We start from the raw sequence: 23,088 nt of genomic DNA, 5'->3' as shown, positions 1-23,088 counted from the left end.
GATTTTACCTCATTTCAAGAGAATAGTAAGCTTATTTCCTAGCTGTCTGCATGAGCTCATGGAAACTGCTTCTGAAAGGTGACTACAAAGTTCAAGACAGGTCACACTTTCCAGCAGGAAACAGGGCACATGCTTACTTAGTGTTACATCTAATATATACTTATTTTTGGTTCCATAGCTTCCAAAGTTAAATGCATCTTCAATTGATTACAGATATTTTCTTATTTTCAAGTTACTTATCACATGTCTAATAAATCTGTGAGCACCAATCAGTGCATCAAGCTACAAGCTCCCATTTGAAACTCTTGAAATATTTTTTTTTATAACGGCAATAAATGTTTTTGACTCAGACAGCATAAGTAACTGCATCTTACTGATATTATGCAGAACTGAGCTTGGAATAAGGCATTTTTATTTCTCTGCTGTAATATTGTCCTCTGTGATTTTCAAATCATTCTCAGACATTCTGCTGCCAGGCAAAAGGTGACATGTAAAATCAGCTACTGGAAGGAAATGGTATGACTGGGCAAAAAGTATGCACAAAAAAAAGGCAGAAAGAGCTCTTCTCTCAAAGATAAAGTTTATAACAAAACTCAATGAAAAAAAAAAATAGTTTGGGGATTCAAACTATTCTTATCATCCCATATGGGAGCTCCATCCTTCCCCAAGGTCATTCACATTTTCTGCCTCCTATGAAGTTCATTTACAATCTTTTTCTGAATGTTTATTGAAGGTGTGAAGAGGGAAATATCTCTGATTGAGCTATGTCTAGCTAGGAACCAATTCACACCTTTCACCTAATCCACAAATTTGCAGCATCACATCTTTACACATATGGGTAGAGCATTTGATTGTGGAAACCAAAATGCTAACTTGGTGCCCTTGGGCTGTCCTACTTTTTTTTTTTTTTTTTTTTTTTTTTTTTTTTTTTTTTTTTCTGTCAGGACAACAATACATCTGGGTAAGTCAGATAACAAATATCAAAGGCCCAGTTCTGTCACTTTATGAAAATATGGGAGTACTGTCAGTGCTATCCAATGAAGAAGGTACATCTTTGGATTAAACAGATCCAAACTATGAAGTATTAGTGGATTTGGATGAGAAAATTATGAAGAGATGTCTATGCCCCACAAAGATACAGCATAAAACATGAGGCACAGTCAAGCTCCCCTTGGTTCATGCATTAGCCTGCCTGAGCTGGGAAAGAGGCAGTATAAGCAAAGAAAGTGTATGCTACCTTTCATATCCAAAGCTGGGGCAAATAGTCATCAAGAAGCATAGTCATCAAGGTGCTGGTACTGATAAAGAAGGAGATTGGTCTGGGTCTTGGAGCAAAGATCAGACAGCAAAGGGGGCAAAGAATACTCAGGCGTATTATATAGGGGTGACAATGTCTAATAAGGTGGCCCTTCCTGAGACACTGCATCCCCAGGCAGCAAGTTTGTTGGGGGACTGAGAAGCAGCTTTAGCACCTTGCAGGAAGGAGAATGAATGATCACAGCTTTTTGCTAGGTTTTGTCCAGGGTTGGCATGGCATGGGACAACAAGAGAGGGAAAAGCAAGTTTAATAAATGGGTACTTTAGCCTGGGGCTTTTAGTGATTTTGTACCTGTAGAGGATTTTATATTTTTCATTAAGGAGCCCAGTACTTCTGGGCACTGTCACAACATAAACTACATAGGCAGTTCTGCCTTGATAAAGTTACCAGCCAGGAACAGGGAGCCAGAACAGACCAATATATAATGTGGGAGTCATCAGCAAACCACCTGCTTAACCAATGTCTAGCAGCCTGTCACCAGAAATAGAATGCAGGAGACTAACATGGGTGTAAGAGATTCTGCAGTAAATAATTATGGATTAAGCTACAGCTAACTACTTGTAGTTTGTCTCTCATCCATTTTTATACTGCTTTACCTATGGCTGCTGTCCTCATGCATTTTACTTCAACCTCCAGAAAAAGAGAAAACTAGACGTAGACCTTTTACAGGGGTATAAATTAGAGCCCAGGTTTCAGTGTAAACTGAACCCAAACTGGACAGAGTTGAAACCTAGACAGCAGAGTTTAATTTTAGTAGTCCTTCAATGCCATCACATCTACAAAGCCTGTATTTTCCAGTCTCTCTATTGCCTCTCCTTTTCCTCCAACTTACTAGAAGCCATCTGCTTGTTTGTAGCAAAGATAAAACTCAAAATATCACAACATTCTGCATTGCTTAACTGCTTAGATCTCTTCAACAGCTTAAAAGGACACAACCTGAATGGACTATTTGCTGGGCTGTGTGCTCACTTGTGAGAGAAGGAGAAACAATGTGGTTTGGGTAAGCACACTGACACCTGCATGAATATCATGACACAGATGAAATCAGACATGGGAAGAGGCAAAATAAAGGCTTGGGAAGATGCATGTCCTGCTTTGGGGCAGATTAAACACAATTAGACCACCTCACTATCTGTTTTACAAGGCAGTGTACCACAACAGCAAGAGCTGCCATTAAGCTATCCCAGAGCAAGGTGACTGACAAGGCACACTGACAAGTGTTGATACAGGATCAAAGCAGAGAAAGCACAGTCCTTGTGAGAGCCCTTGGCATCAGGGGGACCAAGAAAACAAAATTAGACCTTGGGACAGATTGTGTGATTAAGCGGAGCTGGAGATAATTGTGTTTTAAAGATCTCCTGGGGAATGGGCTCAGAATAAATGCAGCAGCAGAGCTGGATCTGTAGCTATGTATAAAGCAACTGATGCATTTTTCAGCATAAGACAGAAATGGAGAACCATGGTCTACATGAGTTCATTTCTGTTGAGCAGGTCATTGTGCTGTTAACCAGATGTGCTGATACCAGTGATGCAACATTGTCCATTGTCCCACACAGGCCCTTACAGGTCCCAGGGCTATACTGAATGAAAACGTTGACAGGATACTAGTCTCCAAAGGTTATTGCTCACAGCCTGCTATTTGGAAATAATGCAGAAAGCTGGAGAATAAATAATTTTTAATCTGGTTAAAATCTTAACCTGGTTAACATCTTCTGGTTCTTGGTTTAAACACTACAACACTACCTGGATGTTCACCCTCTTTATTCCTTATTCCTGACTGGGTGCCTTTTTTTTTTTTTACAGAGGGCAGACTTGCTACAAGCTCTGATATTCACAAGCATGATGGATGTCCAACAGCTGCCAGCTAGCTTAGCTCTCCCTATTCATTCATGTGATGATCAGTCAACAGGTGCTGAAATCATACTGGAGAAGTCTCCTGATCTCACAGATGTTATGCAGATGCACAGTGTTGCAGTAAAGATGAGCTGCTTCCAGTGGGTTTTGCTAGCAGCATGCCGATGCCTTCAGTGCACCAGATGTGTATACTAGCAGCAGCTCAGAATATAAAAACCACTGGCTCCCAGGTACTTAAGAGTTCAGCATTTAACTTCTGGGACCTTCTGAGAGCAATGCAGTCTACTTTTCTTTAAAAAGAGATACTCAGCTTTCAGTTTCAGCAGTACAGCCTCCCTTGCCTGGTTGCTGGAGCCCTTTTACCCAGTGCCACCAAGGGGCAGGTGAACGGCCCCGAGTGTGAGAGAAGCTAATCGCGCCCACTGCAGGAAATCAGCATTGCCCGGAAAGTGCTGGGGTAGAAGTGAGAGAGTCGCGGTGTGTGGCCTTCTGCAAGTAGGGAGGTGATGGGCCCATCCCAGAAATGCAGAGGCACTCTGAGAGTAGTAATGGCTATCAACACCTACACCAAATCATGCTCTTGAAGGACCGGACACCTTCTGATCCCAGAAGTGAATGAGCTTACTTGGTAATCAAAGTCGGTAACAACAGTACTTCACTAATCAGCACAGGCAACTCACACCTCAGAGCTGTTGTCTATAAATTGCCTTCAAAAGATAGTAGAAATTCCTGAATAGGGTTTTTCAAGATTTTCTTTGACCAGGACAGCAGAAAGCTTTCTTCCTTAGTGAAATGATTAGGCCTGGGCTGACACAGTCTTAATCCAGCCTTGACCATGGATAACAGAATTGGAAAGCAAAGCAGTTTGTCCCAGATCCCATTTTGAGGTGTTGAACTGTCACATTTTTTCAGAAATATAAGTCATTACAGACAAAGCCACTCTGACAGCTTTTCCCTTGGTCCTCTTAAACCTCTCATGTTAACCACTGCTGGGGGGGTTAATAAAGAAATTAATAAACTCAGCAGGTAACACAACTGACAGTCCCAGCAACACAGACAAGCTTCAGGAGGTTAATTGTGACAGTAAAGGCTGGAGGATTCCTGCTCAGATGTCTCTCAGTTTTTGTACTGCTTGCTAAGACTTCGCTGATAACTTTCTCTTTCCTATCCTCCTGTTACTCCTTTCTATGGTTTCTGCCTGTGGTATTTCCCTCAACTATTTTCAGCTTGTTAACCATTGACCTGTCCCATGTTCCACCTCTTCCTGTCAGCAACCTGCAAGATGTACCCTGTTAGCTGTTCTTCTGTTGAAAAGTTGTCTTTAAATTCAATAATCTTCCAGAAACTGATATGCAAACCCTGACAGTGATTTATTCTTTCTCTCCTGCATGCATAGTTTTGACATACAGGATCACCCAGTGTTTCATTCCTGTGCCAGTATTCAGCTCCACAACTGAGTGCAGGCATTTGCACTGGTCTTCTAGTCAGACTCTTACTCCACTCACACCCTCAGTTTATCCTACAGTCCACACATTTGGAGCCCATACAGGCCAGACTCACTGCTGACGTCCAAGATGCGTTTGAGTCGCTGGAACAGTAAGCTGACCATCAGAAAGTGAAGAAGCTGTGATGAGCCCATTTCTATCTCCTCTCCCCACTCTGAGACCTCTACCTCCCTCACCCACACACAAACACTTAGAATCCCTTTCCCTCCCACGTGCTCTTAAGAAATCCTCCATCTCACAGCAGCTGTGTGACTCTGGGGTCACCAATGTACTTGGTGTGTTACAAGCTATGAAATCTGAGATGGAGAGTCCCAAAGACTCTGGGACAAGGCTTGCCATGCCTGCTGCTCCGGGTAGGAAAGGGATGGCTGCTCCTTGTACTATGGGGAGATAGCATCTCCCTGACTCCACCCAGCAGTGGCCTCACACCATGCAGACCATTCCTCTGCTGGTACAAATCAACAGAGCTGGCAACAGCAAAGTAAGGATCAGCAGCTGGAGTTTCCCAGCTGCTCCCAATGGAGCTTGTGGTCATGAAGTTCAGGTGCTGCAGCCTGTCTCTCATCCAGTCTGCACTCCACTTTCTGTCCCAACTACAATGTTGTTGTGCAGATTAATATCTTTCTCTTGCAGCTGGGCCAAGGTTTGTCACTATGGCTGGTATCTTGTCAGAAGCATCTCCCTAACTACTGCTTCACTTCCAGATTCTGAAAATTAAAAGCCTTAGCATTCTCCTTACCTTCAATGAGCACCATTTCCTCACTCTCTGGCAAATACTCCAGCTCCTCCAAACTGGAGTAGCAGTTCTGCTCTCCAGGTAAAAGACTCCTTCAGATCTCAGTGTTTTCAGCCCAGGGAGAGGAGAGTAGAGCACGCTGCCCCAGGTACGTTACTGCAAGAGGCAGGACAGGATTCTCCAGCAACCCCTCACCAATTCACCTCCTCCTCAGTATCTGTTCAAGGCCTGTGGCTGCTGTTCTGGCCTGGGGAGCACTAAGCTGGTCAGGGCCACCACCTCCTCCAACTTTTCCTGCCTCTATCTTGCCATCACTTTGGTGTGACAGGCATAATGTGAAAACATGGGGCTCTCTGGGGCTCTCTGACTCCCCACCTAGAGTCAGAAGGTGACACATTTATCAGGATAGGCAGAAGGTTTGAGACCACAAGCACTGGTCAGCCCAGCAGATGCTGCTGTATGGCGTGATAGCTGTGGCTGGCTGTACAGAGTTCCTGCAAGTCCAGGAGTCTGCCTAGTCATTTCCAGCCCACAGCTGGAGAAATGCATCTCAGAGGAACAGCAAGGGAGCTGAGCACAAATGTGGTAGCTTAGTTATATGGCATAAAGGAAAGCTGTCAGTATGCACACAGCAGGGGAAACTGTGCCATGGGTACAACTGTTAACACTAAACTTGTTTTATAACAACATCAAACAAATTTGAAACAGCTGCTGTATGCTCTTAATTTCCAGTTGCAATGTATTTTTTTTTACTTGCTGTAAAAGAAATTCATGCTGCTGCTGTTTACAAAATACCCGAGTGGCACTTATGACTTCTAACTTCTGATCTTGCTGTCATCACATGGATACCATAAATGGCAGGATCAGGGTTTACTCTGCTAACATTGGTGCCAGAGCCCTGAAAAAGCTAAATGCTGGATACATTATGGAAGAGAGCATGCAGAAGCAGCAAGGGAGAACTGTCAGCTCTCATTTCACATTCTCTAAGACCTTTTGTCATTGAACTACCAAATACTTTCTCATGATGCCAAGCAATTAAACCTCCCTGACACTGGAGTGTTTATGGGGGAATTACTGCTCACCTCAGCCATGTTCAGAAACACCAGGTCAGAAGTCAGAGAATTAATACACCTATTGAGGTGCCAAGAAATATGTTCAGTTGCCACGTCCCTAGGGCTGACATCTTCAGAGCAGTGGAGGAAAGAGCAGAAATAACTTATATTCAAACAGATTACCAGGGGCAGACACCTTCCAATCTAATGAAGGTGAACTTGTTCATATTTATACAAGATGAGAGTTTTATAATGCTTCTTTATCTGTGTTGCAGTAGGACCCAGAAGATATAGGTGCAGACAAGCTCCCTTTTCACAAGGCATAATGAAAATCCTGAAGATAGGTAAATAAACAGAAGAAATAGAAAAATATTATCAATATTCTACCATTCCATTTAACCATATTCTTTTGACCTAAGCTGCTTTTTCAAATGGAAGGACATGTATAGTGCTTTATTAATTTTTATCCCTGCAATTTATAAACCAAGTAGCTACAGCAAAGATGATTTGAGATACCACTGTTAAGCAAACCTGGATGCTGTGACAGAGGAAGCAGGTCCTGGAGGTGCTTATAGAAGCACTCAAGGCATGAGTTCTGCAAGATGGCACAGTCTTTGCATTGGTTGCTATATTGGGAGTTGAGCAATGTGAATGCTATTACTAGATCTGCAGGTGCCTTTTTGTGTGACCTGAGGCAGCTTGTTTCACTTTCCAAAGCTGCTTTCCTCCTGGTAAAATTGCTGTCACAATGCTTACCTTTTTTTTTTTTTTTTTTTTTTTTTCCCTTTAAGAAGTACTGAATGAAGATCATTTGCTAAAACGAACATTCAAAGGGTAAGAATGGTCTTTGCTTAGTCTGCCATCCAGCACCAGGAAATGCCTAGCACAAATTCAGCATCATTACAGATTCATAAGTCTCATGGTTTCTAATAATAATGAAAATGTCATTTATACAGATATAGAACCATTGCATCATTTAGGTTGGGAAAGACCTTTAAGATCATAGTGTTCAACCATTAACTCAGCACTGCTGCTAAGCCATGTACCAAATACCACATCTACACATCTTTTAACATCTGCAGGTTTATTTTTGCATGAGAGATTTCAGTATTAGTTGCTGCCACCATACTATGTGAGGTCACTACTCAGTTTTGTTTTCTAGGCATCCTCACTCCTACTGAATCATGTCTAATATTCTGATTTTTTTATTTGAAATATATTATCTGGCATTTTTAGACTAGGCTAGAATGTTTGTTTAATTGCACTCCAATTTTTCCACCTGTGCTTTTTTCCAAGTGCCCTAGATTACATAAGGGGTAGGAAGGGGAAGAAATACATGTGTGAAAAAACCAGAAGTATTATTAATTGTCTCTGGGTTAGTCATAATAATGCAAATTTCAACTGGTTAAGAATTTTCTCTTTAACCTTGGACCTTCCATCCAGCCATTAATTGCAAAGAAATGGCACTCTCTTAGTCATAGTAATAGCAACAGCAGCAGTTTTTCATTTCTAAAAACACCATCCAATAAAGACTCCTTTAGCAGAGTGCCTATGAGATTATTGTTTCCATTTGAGAAAATGAAACTGAGGCACAGAGAGACTTAAAATAACCAGAAGAATGTCAAAGTCCCAACTCCAAATTCTGTGTTGTAACTATTTAAACTTGTCCTGTTGTTTTCAAGCTTATGTCTTATGTTTTAAAAAGACACAGCTACAAAAAGCTTCTAATCTGCATGACTCATAAATTGTTAATTCATGGCTGGTAATTTTTTTTCTTTTTCTTTGTCAACACAAGCGATGTTGAGAGTCAAGATGAGCTCAGCTTGCTTTCTTTAATCTGAAGACTTCCTTCAAGCAGCAAAGAAAATCGAGTTGGATTCATTGAGGCCAAACCAGAGGCTAAGGTGCGGGCACTCCTCTCTTCAGACAGCTTGCACTGACACCTAACTTAAATGAATAAGCAAATGCTGAGGCATTCAGCTGGATCACACCCTGCCAGGCCAGGTACATATAAAACCCAAGGTATGTGTTTCAAATTTATAAAATAAGGTGAGCTATGCAGCAAAGAGCAGGCCACTTGCAAGCCTGGCAGCCTTGGTCCCAATTCAGCCAGCCTTTGGCACAGATCAGTCACTTTTCCAGGGTCAGATCTATGTTGCTGACTTGCTGCAGGTTAATGCCTTCATGGTTATTCAATGCCTTCAGTTTGTGCCCTGGGCTCTAGTGAATCATCATAATTGTTCACTTTTATTGTTTGTTATGGCTAGAGCTCAGACATGTCCTCTCAACTGCCCTTTCCCACATGCTCATTGTATTTCGCAGCCTCAGTAAAAGTTTTAACAAGAATGATCTTGGAGAAAAAAGTTCACTAAGAATATCTGCCTACTCAAGAGGAATTAAAAAGTAGTGATTATTTCAATCAGTTCAAGAGTCTCTCAAACAGACTGGCATCACAAGTCACTTTTATCATTACACAGTAATTTAAATCTCAAGATGAGAAGGAAGATGTACAATACTTGTGACATTCTCCACCTGCTCCACTTTATGGTTGTGCACATGTATTTCAGTCAGGCAATCATGCTTATAGTAAAATAAACCACCCCCAAATGTTCTGATTATATACCAGTACAGCCTTTTCTAGCATAGTGAGAAAAAGAAAGGGAGCTCTTGAGAAACAATGGTATTTAATTGATGGTTCTAAATTTGGTGGAGTTGTCCCTCCTGATTCTGTGAGGTCTATTACCTCATCTAATCCTGCAATGGGGTCCTGCTGAGAATAAGCTAAAAATGAACCTCAGCGAGAGGTTAAAATCAGACTTTACCGTGAGAACATGTTCTGCATATGTCCTAAGCATTTATCTCCTTAGAGACATCTGTTTCTATTTTTTACTAAATTCTGTGTGTCTGGCTAGCAAATACCTTCTATTTTTGGTGACAATTTTAAGTAAGAATGTACAGTTATAATCTCTCCCCAAATGGCCAGAGAGTAAACATTAGACTTTTCAAGTATTTCAGTATCTGCAGCCTGTATTTTGGCTGCTTTTCTCTGTATTCTCTGAATTGTCTGCAAAAATATGCCTGGAGAATAGCTGCAGGGTCACTTATTAAAAAGGATTACCACCTTCCCTATCTCTTTCATACATTCAGATACACAGAACTAAAATTGTACGAGCTGTTTCTCTTGTTATGTACTTAAACTGTTGCTCACTATTCCAGGCATCACTCTTCTCCAAATTACCTTCCCATCACTCAGGAGGTTTCTTCCCCCACCTAATGCATGTTTACAACGCATATTTGCTTCCAAAGGCTGAAACATGCTGTGCTGTATCTGGACCATTTGATAACTTCCTGCATTCCCAGCCCTGGAACCAAGTAATATGCTACCTATCCCTCTATGCATTTCTTAAGTGCTGTTCATCCATTTGTCTGTGGATGTTTGTACATTATTGAGAAAGCATCCAGGGCCTGGACTCTGGATCAAAAAAGCCAGAGAAAATGTCACTACTAAAACTCTTCAGGGGCCAGAGGCCTGGCTCAAGAGGAGATCAGTTGGAGGTTAGATCTGAATGGAGGTTGCAATGCCCTGTTCATGACAGCATTAATTTTAGATCAGCTGAACCAATTTTCTCCTTGCCAGCCTCTAAAGAAGCATATGCTCGCTCAGCCGTACTTCCCCTTGCTGCCACATTTCAACACAAAAACACTTTCTGGTGGTTGCAAATGGCTGGATGTGATTAGCAGACACATGACACAAATCAAAACATTAAAGAGTTTAGAAAAGCAGGTACATACTGAATTTTCAGGAAACAATGCTGAACTGATACATTAGTAACTTTCTGTTCTCTAGACAAAATAGGAAATATCACAAATATATAAAACCATTGTTGCAAACATCATATTAAAAATAAAAAAGGCCAAATACATTATTACAAGGCATGAAATCAAAGCACATATTCCCCCTCTTCTGGATCCCATAGTATTCAACTGCACTATAATCCCGAAGGCTATCATGTGTGTGTCCCTGAGATTATTCTTCCGAGGGGCATTAGTGGCAGCCAGAGTTAGCTGTTTGTGTATCTTTACTGTCAGCATGCTTAATAAGTGTTTGTTTTGTGTAGTCCCTCAATTCATGCTTTTCTTGTGTTTAACTTTGGAGTGAAGTACCACACCTTTGCAGGGTTTTTAAATATCTGAACTACTTGGAAAACTGCAATTTTGACATAATCCCAACATCACTTTACAAAATTATAGAATGTCCTGGGTTGGAATGGATTTAAAGTGAGATTGTCTAATTCCAACCCCCCTGCCACAGGCAGGGACACATTCCACTAGACCAAGCTGCTCAGAGCCCCATCCAAGCTGGCCTCGAACACTCTCAGGGATGGAGCATCCACAGTTTTTCCAGGCAAGTTGCTCTAGTACCACACCACTCTCACAGTTAAATATTTTTTTCCTACTATCTAATTTAAATCTACTCCCTGTCAGTTTAAACCCATTGCCCCTTGTCCTTGTCCCTACATGCCCATGTAAATAGACTCCATCTTTTTTCTAGGCTCCCTTCAGGTGATGAAAGCCAAAATTTATTTGAAGTGATGCAGAAGTACCGAGCAGAGAGACTGGTTCTGCACAACATCTGTAATAGTTGAAACTCAGTATGAGCTTACCTTAATAGCAATTATTGACATAAAGCCTATTAGATCATCTTTAAGAAGCCACTCCTTATCTGAGGGGAGTTTACAGCCTCTGGTAGTAGTGCAGACAACCAGCTCAAGAGAGACCACTTCAGTTTCCAGCTGATTTAATGGCTTAAAGGGCTGAGTAACAAGGCCAAGGCTACTTTTTTTTTTTTTTTTTTTTTGCACGTACTTGCTTTTCTTGGTTGCCTCAGCAGGTCAGCTTTATCCTCAGAGAGCTTTGCCCAAGGACAGGCCTGGGTGCTGTTCAGTACACAGGGTGGTCTGCAGCCACAGACACTTCAGAGAGGGCAGAGAGTTTCATCAGTTGGCAGTCAGGCAACCCCAGACCAGAATGGTTTGAAAAAATCCCCATTAGTAAACTGTCACGAACCAGACTTTTCACAAGAAGTCTTGTTTACATGATTCCACTTAAGTGCCAACTTTTTATTAAAAAGTTTTGAGCGTGTGTGTGTATGTGCTTTGTTATTGGGGTTTTTTTTCTGTCATGAATTAATTTGATAGAAGATGCTTTAGGAAGCCTAATACCAAAGCCATAATATTGTTGTCAGAATTAATTAGTTGTTTGCAAAGATTCACATACTCTGAACTTTATTAAGAATGTTTATTATTTTCAAAGTTTAATAAGCTTGATTACAAAAATCAAAGTATAAGACAGGCAACAGCAGTCAGGAATAGATCAAAATTCTTCATTAATGTCCCACCAGTATTTTTCCACACATTTCCCACTCAGATCTGAAATTTATGGCGGGGGTGGGGGGGAGGGGGGTTGCAGGGGGGTCAGCACTGTCTCCATTTCACAGACAAAACCAAGGTACAGAGAGTGCAAGGCTGTAACTAACTCAATGCTACTGGCTAAACAAGTACCAGAAGTACAATCCTACAATCCCTATCACTCACCCCTCAAGCTGAGGTGCTGGTCCCCTCTCCTTTCCTGTCCGTCAAAGGGCGGCAGCCAGAAATGACCGTGCTCTTCCCTCCCTGCTATAGCTTACCTCTTGCAGGTCCCAGAGAACGGGCCCAGCGCAGGCAGCCCACAACTCCGTGTCCTCACACAGCTAGCGGTGTTTACCACAGGCGAGCAGAGCCCCGAGTACGTCAAACACGTACACGGCTTTATTTCGGGCTGAGGGAACCGAGGACGAACATCTATGGGATAAGAAAGCAAACAGAAGGCCAAACGTCGTCCTCGGGGCTCTCTAGACTTCCGTCCAAGCGGAGCCCAAAGGGAACAAGTCCCTGTCCTCACCCTGCACCGCACCGGAGCCCCCGGGAGCCGCCCAGTCTCCGGGGAGAGCTCCAGAGCGCGCACAGCCGATCCGGCTCCGGCACACCGCGCTGGCAGGGACCAAGACAAGTAAAAGCTATTCAACAGCCCGCCCTGGGCGAAGCAGGTCCCGGCACAGCCGGAGCGGCAGCCCAGGACAGGACAGCCCGGCCCGGCCCGCTGCGGCCCCCCGGGACCCGCTCCCTCCAACAGACTTCCGCGTCGGGCGCCCGTCTGCGCATGTACGAGCGGCACCGGCACCCCCCCCCCCCCCGCCACCGGCCGTCCCTGGCTGTACCACTGTGTGCCCAATGTATGGGTAGAGACAAAAGAGGGCAGCGGCCCCAGGCAGCTCTGAGGGCCTCAGCCCCGCCTGGGACTCGTCATTAAGAATTCTGTTCTCTTCTCGAGCATATGGGCCTCACTCCAAACTCGCTTCTCGCCCAATTCCCGCACGCGATCCGCCCCAACTTCCCCCGAGGATATGCTGTGGTACATGCCGCTCCCAGCTGATTCGGTGGCTTGACGAAACCATCGCGCTCAGGACGGGGGGAACCACGGTGCCGGAGGGGGGCACGCATTGTTGCGCGAGGGGCTGAGCGGCGCTCTGGGGAGGGCAGGCGCGCGCCGCTGTGCCGCCGGGGCGGTCACCGGCATCGGTGGGCGTGCGGCGCCGCCGCACGGAGCTCCGCGTCCCCGTGCCGCCGCGTCTCCTCTCCCCTGCCCGTCCCATCGGCAGGGTGCGGCCGGGCCCCCCCGTGCCCTCCCCTCCGCCGCCTCCCCAGTGGTGCCGCCCGACTCCAGCTGACCGGCCTGGAATCCCAGCCGGGAGCCGCGCGCCCCCCGCCCGCCGCCGCTCCGCGCCCCGGCCCCACCATGGGAGACGCCGGCAGCGAGCGCAGCAAGGCGCCCAGCCTGCCCCCGCGCTGCCCCTGCGGCTTCTGGGGGTGAGCCGGGCCTGGGGCTGGGCTGGGGCGGGACGGAGGGGGGCGGGCGGCCTGGAGAAGGGCTAGGCGGCGGGGGGCCGCGGGCGGGCGTGCGGGGGAAACGGGCCAGGTCGTAACCCCCGACGCTGGCGGTCGCGGGGGCCGAGCCCGCAGCTCGCCGCGGGGAGGGGTCAGCCTCGGGCCCCTGCCGGGCGGGCCGCGGGGTTCCCCCTCTTCGGAAGAGGGATGTCTCCTTGCCTGTGGGCGCCGGCTCCCGGGGCCCGGACCGCGGTGTCGGCTGCGGCCGCAGGCGCAGAGGCGGCGGGTGCCCCGCGGGGAGGCGGCTGCGCTGCCCCCGGGCGCGGAGGGGGAGGGGGTGCTGAAGCCGCCCGCGACCCCCCCGCCGCCCGGACACCGCGGCCTTCCCGGCAGCCCTGCGGGGGAGGCCTGACCGCTTCCCCAGGCACGCAGGTTTCCTGGAGAGGCCGCCCCTCCTCTGGGGCTGCGCTCCGGGGCCTGCCTTTAGCTCCTCAACGGCGCAGATGAGTAATGCGGGCCCCTGGGTGCCCTGACGGGTGTCCCTGAAACATCCCTGCCCCGTGCCCGGGAACGGGGAGCTGTCGCTGCAATTCACGCAGGGCAAAATAACTAATGAGAGAAAAAAGCTAGGGACAAAAACATACTTCTTTCTCCACCTTATGAAAGTGAAGTGGTTCATAATAGATAAGGCCCCTGTTAGCTGTTTGCTGATACCCTTTTAGGAAGAAGGAAGTAGGGGTCATTCCTGTTTGCCAAAGGTGAAAAAAAAAAGGGTAAATCTGTTCTTTCCTAAACTACCATCTCTAGGGTCGTGTCTGTTGAAGATGTTTTTGTTACTGATTTTTTCTTTTTAAATCAGTTGTACCGTGGGAGATGGTATTCTAGCAGATACACATAGTCATAAAATGTGTTTAGTGTCTATCACAGCAACATTAGTCCCTAATGTTCTTATTTATGGAAAATTCATAGAGTATGTGACTAAATAGACTTTTGAGGGCCCATCTGAGATTTACACTTGTCTGTGATTGTACCTTCTTGGGATTTATGTCATGCAATTTAAGGTACTCTGGGGAAGTGGAGGCTGAGAGAAAAAAGATTCAATAAGAGTGATTTAGTGATATGACTGTACATCTGGTTGGTTCACTGAAGTGGCAGGATTTTAAACAAAATCCCATGTTTTAGTTATGACAGAAGCCTGAATTGCAACAAATGCCATGGCCCAGTTGGGAGTGATCTTTCAAGACAGATTATAAGTACATAGTAAATTGTTTTGTTTTGTTTTGTTAAGCTCCCATATTTGGATCTGATATTTTCTGTGAAGCAGTGGAGAACAAGTTTTTGCTATCTCTAATGAAGGGCACTGATGTCTGTAACGTGATAATTATGGGAGAATCATAGAAAGTTGAAAGTGAGCTTTTTCTCTGGGGTCGACTTATTGGCTAGTTCAGCATGTTTTGATAATGAGAAGAAAATCTGGTGCTTTGTGTTCAAGGATCTGCTTAATGGTTACAGGAGGCTCTCAAGAAAGCTGTTTTTCTTTAAACATGTTTCTCTTGCACAAGCAGATATCAAGTGGTATTTTTTTTGCCCTCTCCCTTTTTTTTGCTTCAGAGTGCCATCCATGCAGGGGTGTTTTTGTATGATAATTGTGAAAGACAGCAGTGTGGAGCAAACCCCTCACTTTTTCCATTAATACAGTGAATGAATTAGTCTCTTTTTCAGTCTCTTTAAGTGTCTGCCAGGTGCATTTCAATACACAGTGGCAAAATAAGTATCTATTTTTCTACTTTAAAAAATGGTGCTGTCAATTTCCAGAGTTGATTGCTGTACTTTTCAGTCCTGAAGAAGCTTAAGTGACTACATGACCTTATTTACCTAGGCCTTGCTAGTGCTTGAACGGATTTTCTGGTAAATCAGTGCAGATACACTTTTCTATTGAAGTTGCATTGTCAGGAGTTCATAATGGGTTGCAGTTTTATGCCAACTTTCTGAAGAAAGTAAGTCGGGATAGCAGAAAGACTTATATTTGTGTGAAGTTGAAATTCTGCTGCTCTAGAGTTCACCTAAGGTTCCTAGAGCAACCCTTGCTCCAGCTAGGGTTATGACATGTTTTAAGACATACTTTAAGAAAGCTGTGACTTTCATCTGTCTGTTAAGCCACATTTTGGAAAAACAAGGCCAGGACATTTAAAGCTATGAAAAGTTATGAAACTTGTAACTTGATGTAGTGGTTTCCATTGAATTTGTAAATAAAGTACTGTAGAGGAACAGTATTGCTTTATGTTTTCGGGTCTTGTCATTGCAATGGTTTAGAACCCTTTCACAGTTCTTCTTGTGTGAGCCCAAGCCAGGTAAGCAGCAGAGCAATTTTGTGTACAGGGGTCAAACAATAAGGTCTAGATTTTACCAAGTATAAAAGATTATGCCTTTGTCTTTTAGATTTTATTTTATGTAATGCTTAAAGGACTGTTTGTAATAAGATACATGTTTTCTACAATAAGCCACAATGACAGGAAACATTAAAGAAAAGACTGAAAGAAGTATTAAAAATGAAGTAAGCTGTGGGTTGCTGTGCTAAAGCTTGCCCATTGGTTGAACAGGGATAGAAGTAGCTCCAGAGTCACATGTTGATAGTGATGGCATGCAAAGAGATTGCAGGAGCAGGCTAGTATGTATTATTGCATGGAAGTTGGAGGGGTTCTTTTAGAAGATTTGGGCTTATATTAGAAATTCAGATCCTCTAAGTTTTGGCAATCTCTAGAGACTGGAAAACTACTAAACTCTTGATGTTTCAAGATCTAAGAGACTGAAAAATGAACAGCTGAAAGAAGATACTTTTGAATTAGGCTGTTAAGAACTTCTGATACATCTGCTTAAGGTCAACAACTAACGTTTTCTTGCCTTTTGTTGAAGATCATGGAATCAGTCTTTAAATCTGCAGACTCAACCACCTTTTTAGAATCTTCAGTCTGTCGTTTCTGCTTGAGTAAAGTTTAAATGGAGCACTGAGATGATCTTTATATTTTACATAATCATTTCACTTACCCAGATAATATCAATTGGGAAACCTCATCAGTATTCATGTTATTTATGAAAAATTTGTACAGTTTAGGGGAGCAAATTATTTCCAAACACTTTCTCCCTATTTTTATATCTTCAACTTCAGTCATTAGCAACTATCTCACTATTTATTGGAATAGTCTTAGTGTACAAAGATTGGAAAGGGTTTCAGTATGCAAGTTATTTTAGATTTCTTAATATAAAATATGCTGTATTTAACTTCTGATTCTTATGACCTGGAAAAATGCTTCCTTATGTTTTCCTGGTTAACAGATCAGATAATCATAGAATCATGTAACGTTTATTTTTTCTTAGATTACTGGACTTCAGAAGCCTTTACCTTATGGTATATATGAACTCAAGGTTGAAGATTTTATAAATACATGGAAATATTATTTGATGTATTATATTCCAGTTAAGCCTTTTTCCTTATTAGAGATGAGGCTGATTCTTTAATGATTTACATGTTGGTAATTCACCTTTGACTTCAAAAGATCTCTATGATGGTTTCATTTGTGAGTGAAACCATCAGAGGGCTGGGGATACTACTGTTGCTTATATGCATAGTAGGGACTTGTAAGCTGCTGGTAGCATATACTGTGAAAAGTGTATGTCAGAGAGGGTAATACTTTTACAGGTCTATTTGTACTGTAGTGCCTACTACTTTTTTATTGTTCAGATTGATACCATACTATTGCATTTAGTGCCTTAGAACCAGAAAATAAGGAAATATGTTAATAGACATAAAAAAAAAATGAATTACATTCTTGAAATGGTGGCAGTCAGCAGGAAGTTGATTGAAAACACAGTATGATTAGTTTCATCTCATCTTAGTTCTGGCAACTATAAGGTACTGTAGTCAGCTAAAACTGATAGCAATATTATTTGAGAACATGCCAGCAGGGCTTTTGCAGGATGTTGCCATTTGGTCTGCCTTTTTTGACACTGCATGCATCATATGTGTTATGACACAATATACCCCAAGCATTCTGTGCAGGCCCAATTCAGTGTTTATTTCTGAGTCTGGATTTTCCAGTCACTTATGTATCATCAGATCCTTGCCATGCCAATCTGGCTCTTCCCTCAATTTTGTTTGCTAAAATTAAACATTTGATCAAATGGTGAATCATTTAACTTAAGCATGATGAGTTTGTGAGTGTATATCACCAAAGCTTGCTTTTAGCATCTAAACAAACAATGGCCATTTAGAAGCCTGTTTTCTGACTAGTATTTTCTTTACTTTTTTGGTGATTACCACTATTCATTCCATAGGAACTCTCAGTGTTCCTTTTTAATAAACACTGCTGTTTTAATAAACACTGTCTCATCTCACAAGGCAGCATAGGTCATCATGAATGCATAATGCCTCCCTAAACCTAATTTTGCTTTAATTGTTGTTGCAGCCTCACATAGATGTTCCGAAATGAAGCTTGAGTAAACTGTTGAAATATGTATCTTTCCCTCTGAGAATCTGAGAATCTGAGAATCTGTTTTCACTGGGTTTGGATTATGCAGTTCCTTAGCCAGGCTTTCACTGGCTGGGACTTTGGATCAGATGATGGAGTAAGCAGTGAATTTGTTGGTTTATGTGAGACAGTGTACTCTATTTTGCTCTTAAGTTGAGACTAAAAATGCTTTAGTATTGTAATTTTTTAATATTATGCATGAACTTCTATAATACTCTGTTAAATTCTTGGGTAAAAGAACTTGAAGCAGTTTATATTTAAGTCCAGCATTAACTGCTGTAATAATATATCTATTGGTGCATTGCACAAGTAGAAGTGACAGATTATTTAAATAAGAAACAAAGACTCTGATGAGAAATTGATTTATTTACAACTTTCTTACAAAGTGCTACTGTGTATAATAGGGGATATTGGAGAGGCACTGAAATGATTTGCTTAGATCCTAATTTTAGACGATACTGAGAATTATGAGATAGAGAAGCTTCTGTTTGATGAGAGATTGGTGATGAGGAATTGAGCTTTGTCATGTTTCCTGTTTGATTAAAATGCTAAATTATGATTTCCCTCAGTCATAATACAACTAGAAGGGCATATCAAATAAAGTCAAAAGGTATAAATTTTATCCACTTTTTTGTACAATGGGCTCTTGCCTCTTGCAACTGCAGTTGCAAGTGGTACCAGCTTTTTGCTAAGTTTTCTATCTGCTGTAGAAGCTTACCTTGTGAAATGGGGCTTATTTGAACTTGAAGTAAAAGCAGATGAACTGGATTTAATTCTTTAATTTTAATAAGCTTTTGTCTAGGAATGTGAAAACAGTGCTTTCTTTTGCAGTATTTAATAGAATAGACAAAACAGAAAGGAGATTTTGTTATTTCATGAAAACTAGCTGTTCTGGATCAGACCAAAGATACATCCAACCCTATTTTTGATTTAGGTGATAAGTGATGCTGAGGGAATAGGCATAAGGACAGACCAAGTATGCAGTGATGCTTATCTTGGTATACCTCCTTTGCTTCTGGCAGTCTGATATAAGGTTGTCCTCTGTTTTATAGATTTACAGCTTAGTAGGTATTACCTATTTTTCAGTAAATTTGCATAATGAATTAGTGAGGCCATATGTATTCTTGACCCTTAAAATGTCCTGCAGGAAGACGTTCCATAATTTAACCATTCTCTCTGTGGGAAAAAAAAGTAATTTATTTTGTTTCTTTTAAACTTGCTGTGTGATAATTCTAAGGAGTGAATAAATTCAAACAGCTGGTGTATGAGGGTGTTTTATTTAAGAAAATCCAAAAATAGGCCTGGTTGATGAAAAATGTCTGTTAACTTAGTGCAGCCAGAATTTGAGGAAAAAGCCCTCTTGCTTAAGCCATGAATTGATTCAAAATCTGTATATAAAAAGTTTTATAAAAATTTTCTAATATTAATTTGGTGCTGTGTTAATCATAGACAGGCATATCCAGTATCTTTTAATCTAATTGTAACTTCCTCATCAGTCAGAATGAAATTCACTATTGTAGCTGCTGTTCTTACAAGTGGAGCAAACAAGGGAGAAGTAGATTGTCCTCCTTTTTAAACTTGGAGGAGTTAAAAGTTACTCTGTCTAGGTCACCTTCCCTGTTTCTGTCTTCCTGTGTGACAGGATTTGATTGTGTCTTCTGTAAACTGTTGATTAGTCAAAGTTATTTTTCTTTGGCCAATGCTGGCAATTTTTCCACAGTTAGTGCTTGGAAATATCTGTCTTAATGATAATTAGTAAAATGTTCAAATATTGTATGATACCATAGATGTGTTTTGTATAATGCTTCATTTTGATGAAGATGCTTTCGGTTCTCAAAAGTTTCTGATGATAAGTCCAGTCAGTCAGAGGGTTATAATATAGGTATCAGTTTTGGGGAAATATTGCTGCTGATTTTAATTCCATAAATTTCAAACAATTTACCACTTCCATTGAAATTTGGTGTTAATATTGTTGCTGCATGTTGGACAGCAAATGGGTGGAAGCCTCACGACTCAGTATTTCTTTTAAGGTGTTGAAATCAGTGATGCAAAGCGTTAACTAGACAGAATGATACTTGATTGATGTATTTATTGGAGATGTCTGGTTTTGACTTGAATGTTTTCACTAACATGCTATGCCATTACTGGATTTTAATTTATTTTTAAATTTGAAGTTAGTGCATATAAATAGGCACAGGCTTTCTTTACAGCCAGGGGGTAAAAATTATAAATGTGATATACTTTCTTAGCCAATTACTGCTTATATTCTTTGAAGTTAAAAATTGTGTTCATCTGTCTCCTTAAACATGCAATCCTGACTGATGTAATTGACATTGTACTTCAAAAGTTAAGACAAATGTCTTGAGAGTGTTGGATAGTATTTGATCTTGATTATGTTGAAACCCTTATTTGGGTTAAGATAAAATTCATACTCACTTTAGGCTGGTAAATTCCATTAGTATTTTCTCCTTCTTTTTTTTTTTTTTCTCCTTTTTAAACTGAAGTGTCAGAAATATTTCCTGTCTATTTTGAACAGGCAGGGCTCACTAGGATAGAGTCCCCTCTTTGCTTTTGGAAGAAGAATTGAAAATCAGGCAGTAACTGCAGCATGAATCAACTTCTCTCAATAGATCTGTGAAGAAACTTAGAGTAGCTACAGATATTAAAATGGCATCTCCTCAGGCACTGAGAAGACCACATAAAAAATATTGTTGAGCATACAATATGCCTTGAATAATAAATGGTTCTGACAAATGAAACATCTGTGTGAATGACCACAATGGTTTCAGGCTGTGGAAATTACATTAATGTACAGAAGTAGTGGGTTGGTATTTTTAGGTTCTGTAAAAATGCCCAATCCTTATCTTCTAATTTAAGATTTTGATATAAAGTTATTTTTGTAATAGAGATGGGTCTTTTGTTTGCAGTCATGGAAAGTTTATGTACTTAAAGAGTGTGGGGTTAAACTTCTATTTTTTTTGACACTTTTTTTAAGTCTTGAATGTCAAACAATGTATTGTAATGCATAGCTCCATTAACTCTAAATTATTCCTTACCTGTACTCAGGAAAACACAGTAGCTGAAGAGTTGCAGTATTCCATGAGGAGAAGGAAGATGTTCACAGTTGTGTGTTCGGGTTCTGTTTATAGCAGCTGACTAGTAGCATTGTGGTAAGGGCAGTACTTGCCTGTACAGAGAAATTGTATTAGAAAATTGTTGATGGATTTTTACACTTAGTGTGTCATCTGGCATCCTCCCTGCAGCAGAGAGTGCTGCTCCACACTATGTATGAAAGACTTTTAGGTATTCTGTTTGATTCCATCTGTTTAATCTGGCCACCATTTTCATGTTCTGAATTTGAACAATAGAAGTCAATGCAAGGAAGATAAATTTCAGTTTGTAAATATTGTGGTGTTTTTATTAGTGTTTTAAGGAAGATTATTTTTAATATTACTTTCATCATTGTTATGCCCTTTAATAAGTATTCTTTGTCTAGTGTTGGATTTCCAATGTTTGTGTGGTGTAAATTAGAGACTAACTGAAAGTAATGAAAAATTTTGAATGGAGATAAAAACCAGCTTTCCTAAAATAATTTTAATAAGCAGTCAGACAAACAGAGAAAAAGAGTTTGGTTGGTGATTACCATCTTTAGTTTTTGACTCTTTAGATTATATATTGTCTAATGTTGGGTGAGTTGTTTATTTGAAGGCCTTAGTAATGTATATATTTAACTTCTGCTTGGTTGAATGTACTGTTGAAGTTGAAAGTCCTATTTAAATGCTAAGCATCTGTGAGAACCCCGGGCTTGGTCTGGGGTCTCGTGTGGTGGTAAAGTCTCTCCTCCAACCTGTGCTTCCAAAGAAAAACTGTGCAGCCTCTTCTTGTTCGGTCTCAAGGCAGTTTATTGTGAGTTATCTAAAAGATTGTGTTCGTGGGCTGCGGCTGCTTGGTCAGCGGCCCAGGCAGAGACACACACACACCCTGACATCCTCTCTGTCTGCTGTCTTCTTCTTCTCTCCCCCCGCTCAGGGCTGCTGCTATCTTTTATATGATATATTACATATTACATGTTTATAGTTTTCCCCCAATACCTACTACCTATATTACAAAGTGCTTTTCTACTCTAAACCAATCTGCGAGTGCCAGCATCACCAAGAACATGGAGGTCAGGAAGAAGAAGGAGGAAGAACAGGATCAGCCCACTTTCCTCCATCCTAGAACTTCTGACCCCCATGTACAAAGTAAAAACCCCCCTGTACAGGTGCTAAAACCCCCCTGTACAATACTAAAAAATGTTCCCTTCTGTTTTGTAACTACTTTTACTATATTATCTAACCCTTTGTGACTGCTTGTTCCACCTTCAAAGTTGGTAACACATTCCATGGCACAAACTCAAAATCACAGCTGTTTCCAGCTGCCTGCCAGGGTCTAAAATGCTTCTGACCAAGGCCTGGAACCTCTAAAAATGTCTGAGAGACATTTTGAGTTCCAACAGCATCAATGGAAGGGGAGGAGAAAGGAGCACAATACTGTATTTGAAGCAGTGTTTGAAAGAACGAAAAGCAGGCTTGTTTCATGATAACCACCTAGTTATGCCCTTGGAAAAGCAAAATCTAATGTCTTGTCCTCATTGGCTTAATTGCTAAAACACAACCATCCTTCACAATATGACTGTTACTGACATAACTCTGTTGCCATAACTGCAGCATTTTTATTTCTAATTATTATACTCGGAGGCATCTCAGACGAAGCTGCATATATAAAATATACAAAATGCTGTCATTTAGCGAGAATTCCTCAGTACTGGAAATTGTATTGTCCTCTAACTATTGATTAGATGCTCTTTTGGTCCAAGATAATGTCAATATTAAGGAGCCGGGCTTTTTCATAGATCAGTTAAATGTCTTTGAAACTTTTCTTTAAGAAGTATCCACTATTACTGAGTGAAATGCATTTTTTTTTACCTGAAGCAAGAAGAGTTCTAGGTTGGGTATTGCTGACACCAGTTTGCAGGCATTAGTAATGCTTATTCATTGCTTAATGCCCTACTATTACCTTTTCCTTAGTAATCTCCTTCAGTGATCTAATGGATAGTAATGGTTTCCAAAATAGTCCAGGTGTTAACAAATGCTTGCTTATTCATGCAGATAGGTTTCAAATGTTCCCCTGAA

General features: G+C 41.7%; 1 protein-coding gene and 1 long non-coding RNA gene across 4 annotated transcripts in view; one reads left to right on the top strand and one right to left on the bottom strand.

The window, feature by feature from the left end:
- Positions 1-12,647, bottom strand: part of LOC110481696 (uncharacterized) — a 52,589-nt gene extending 39,942 nt beyond the window's left edge. For 2 of the 3 annotated variants that reach the window (XR_013339687.1, XR_013339688.1), the window contains exons 1-2: positions 12,409-12,647; positions 11,332-12,308 (exon numbers count right to left, since the gene is read on the bottom strand). This is a non-coding gene — a long non-coding RNA (uncharacterized LOC110481696). Of the gene's footprint in view, positions 1-11,318; positions 12,309-12,408 lie in introns of those variants that run through there. The other variant, XR_013339686.1, reaches the window with a different exon arrangement.
- Positions 12,648-13,192: 545 nt separating this feature from the next.
- The window catches only part of ZFAND3 (zinc finger AN1-type containing 3), a 140,740-nt gene continuing 130,844 nt past the window's right edge, over positions 13,193-23,088 (top strand). Inside the window, exon 1 of the mRNA XM_021550485.3 lies at positions 13,193-13,373. Coding sequence (XP_021406160.1) covers positions 13,303-13,373 — 71 coding nt within the window. The 5' untranslated portion in view covers positions 13,193-13,302. The remainder of the gene's footprint in view (positions 13,374-23,088) is intronic.

This window comes from Lonchura striata, chromosome 3, assembly GCF_046129695.1.
Source record: "Lonchura striata isolate bLonStr1 chromosome 3, bLonStr1.mat, whole genome shotgun sequence".
In the NCBI taxonomy this organism is placed as follows: Eukaryota; Metazoa; Chordata; class Aves; order Passeriformes; family Estrildidae; genus Lonchura; species Lonchura striata.
This window is presented reverse-complemented; position numbering and strand designations above follow the sequence as displayed.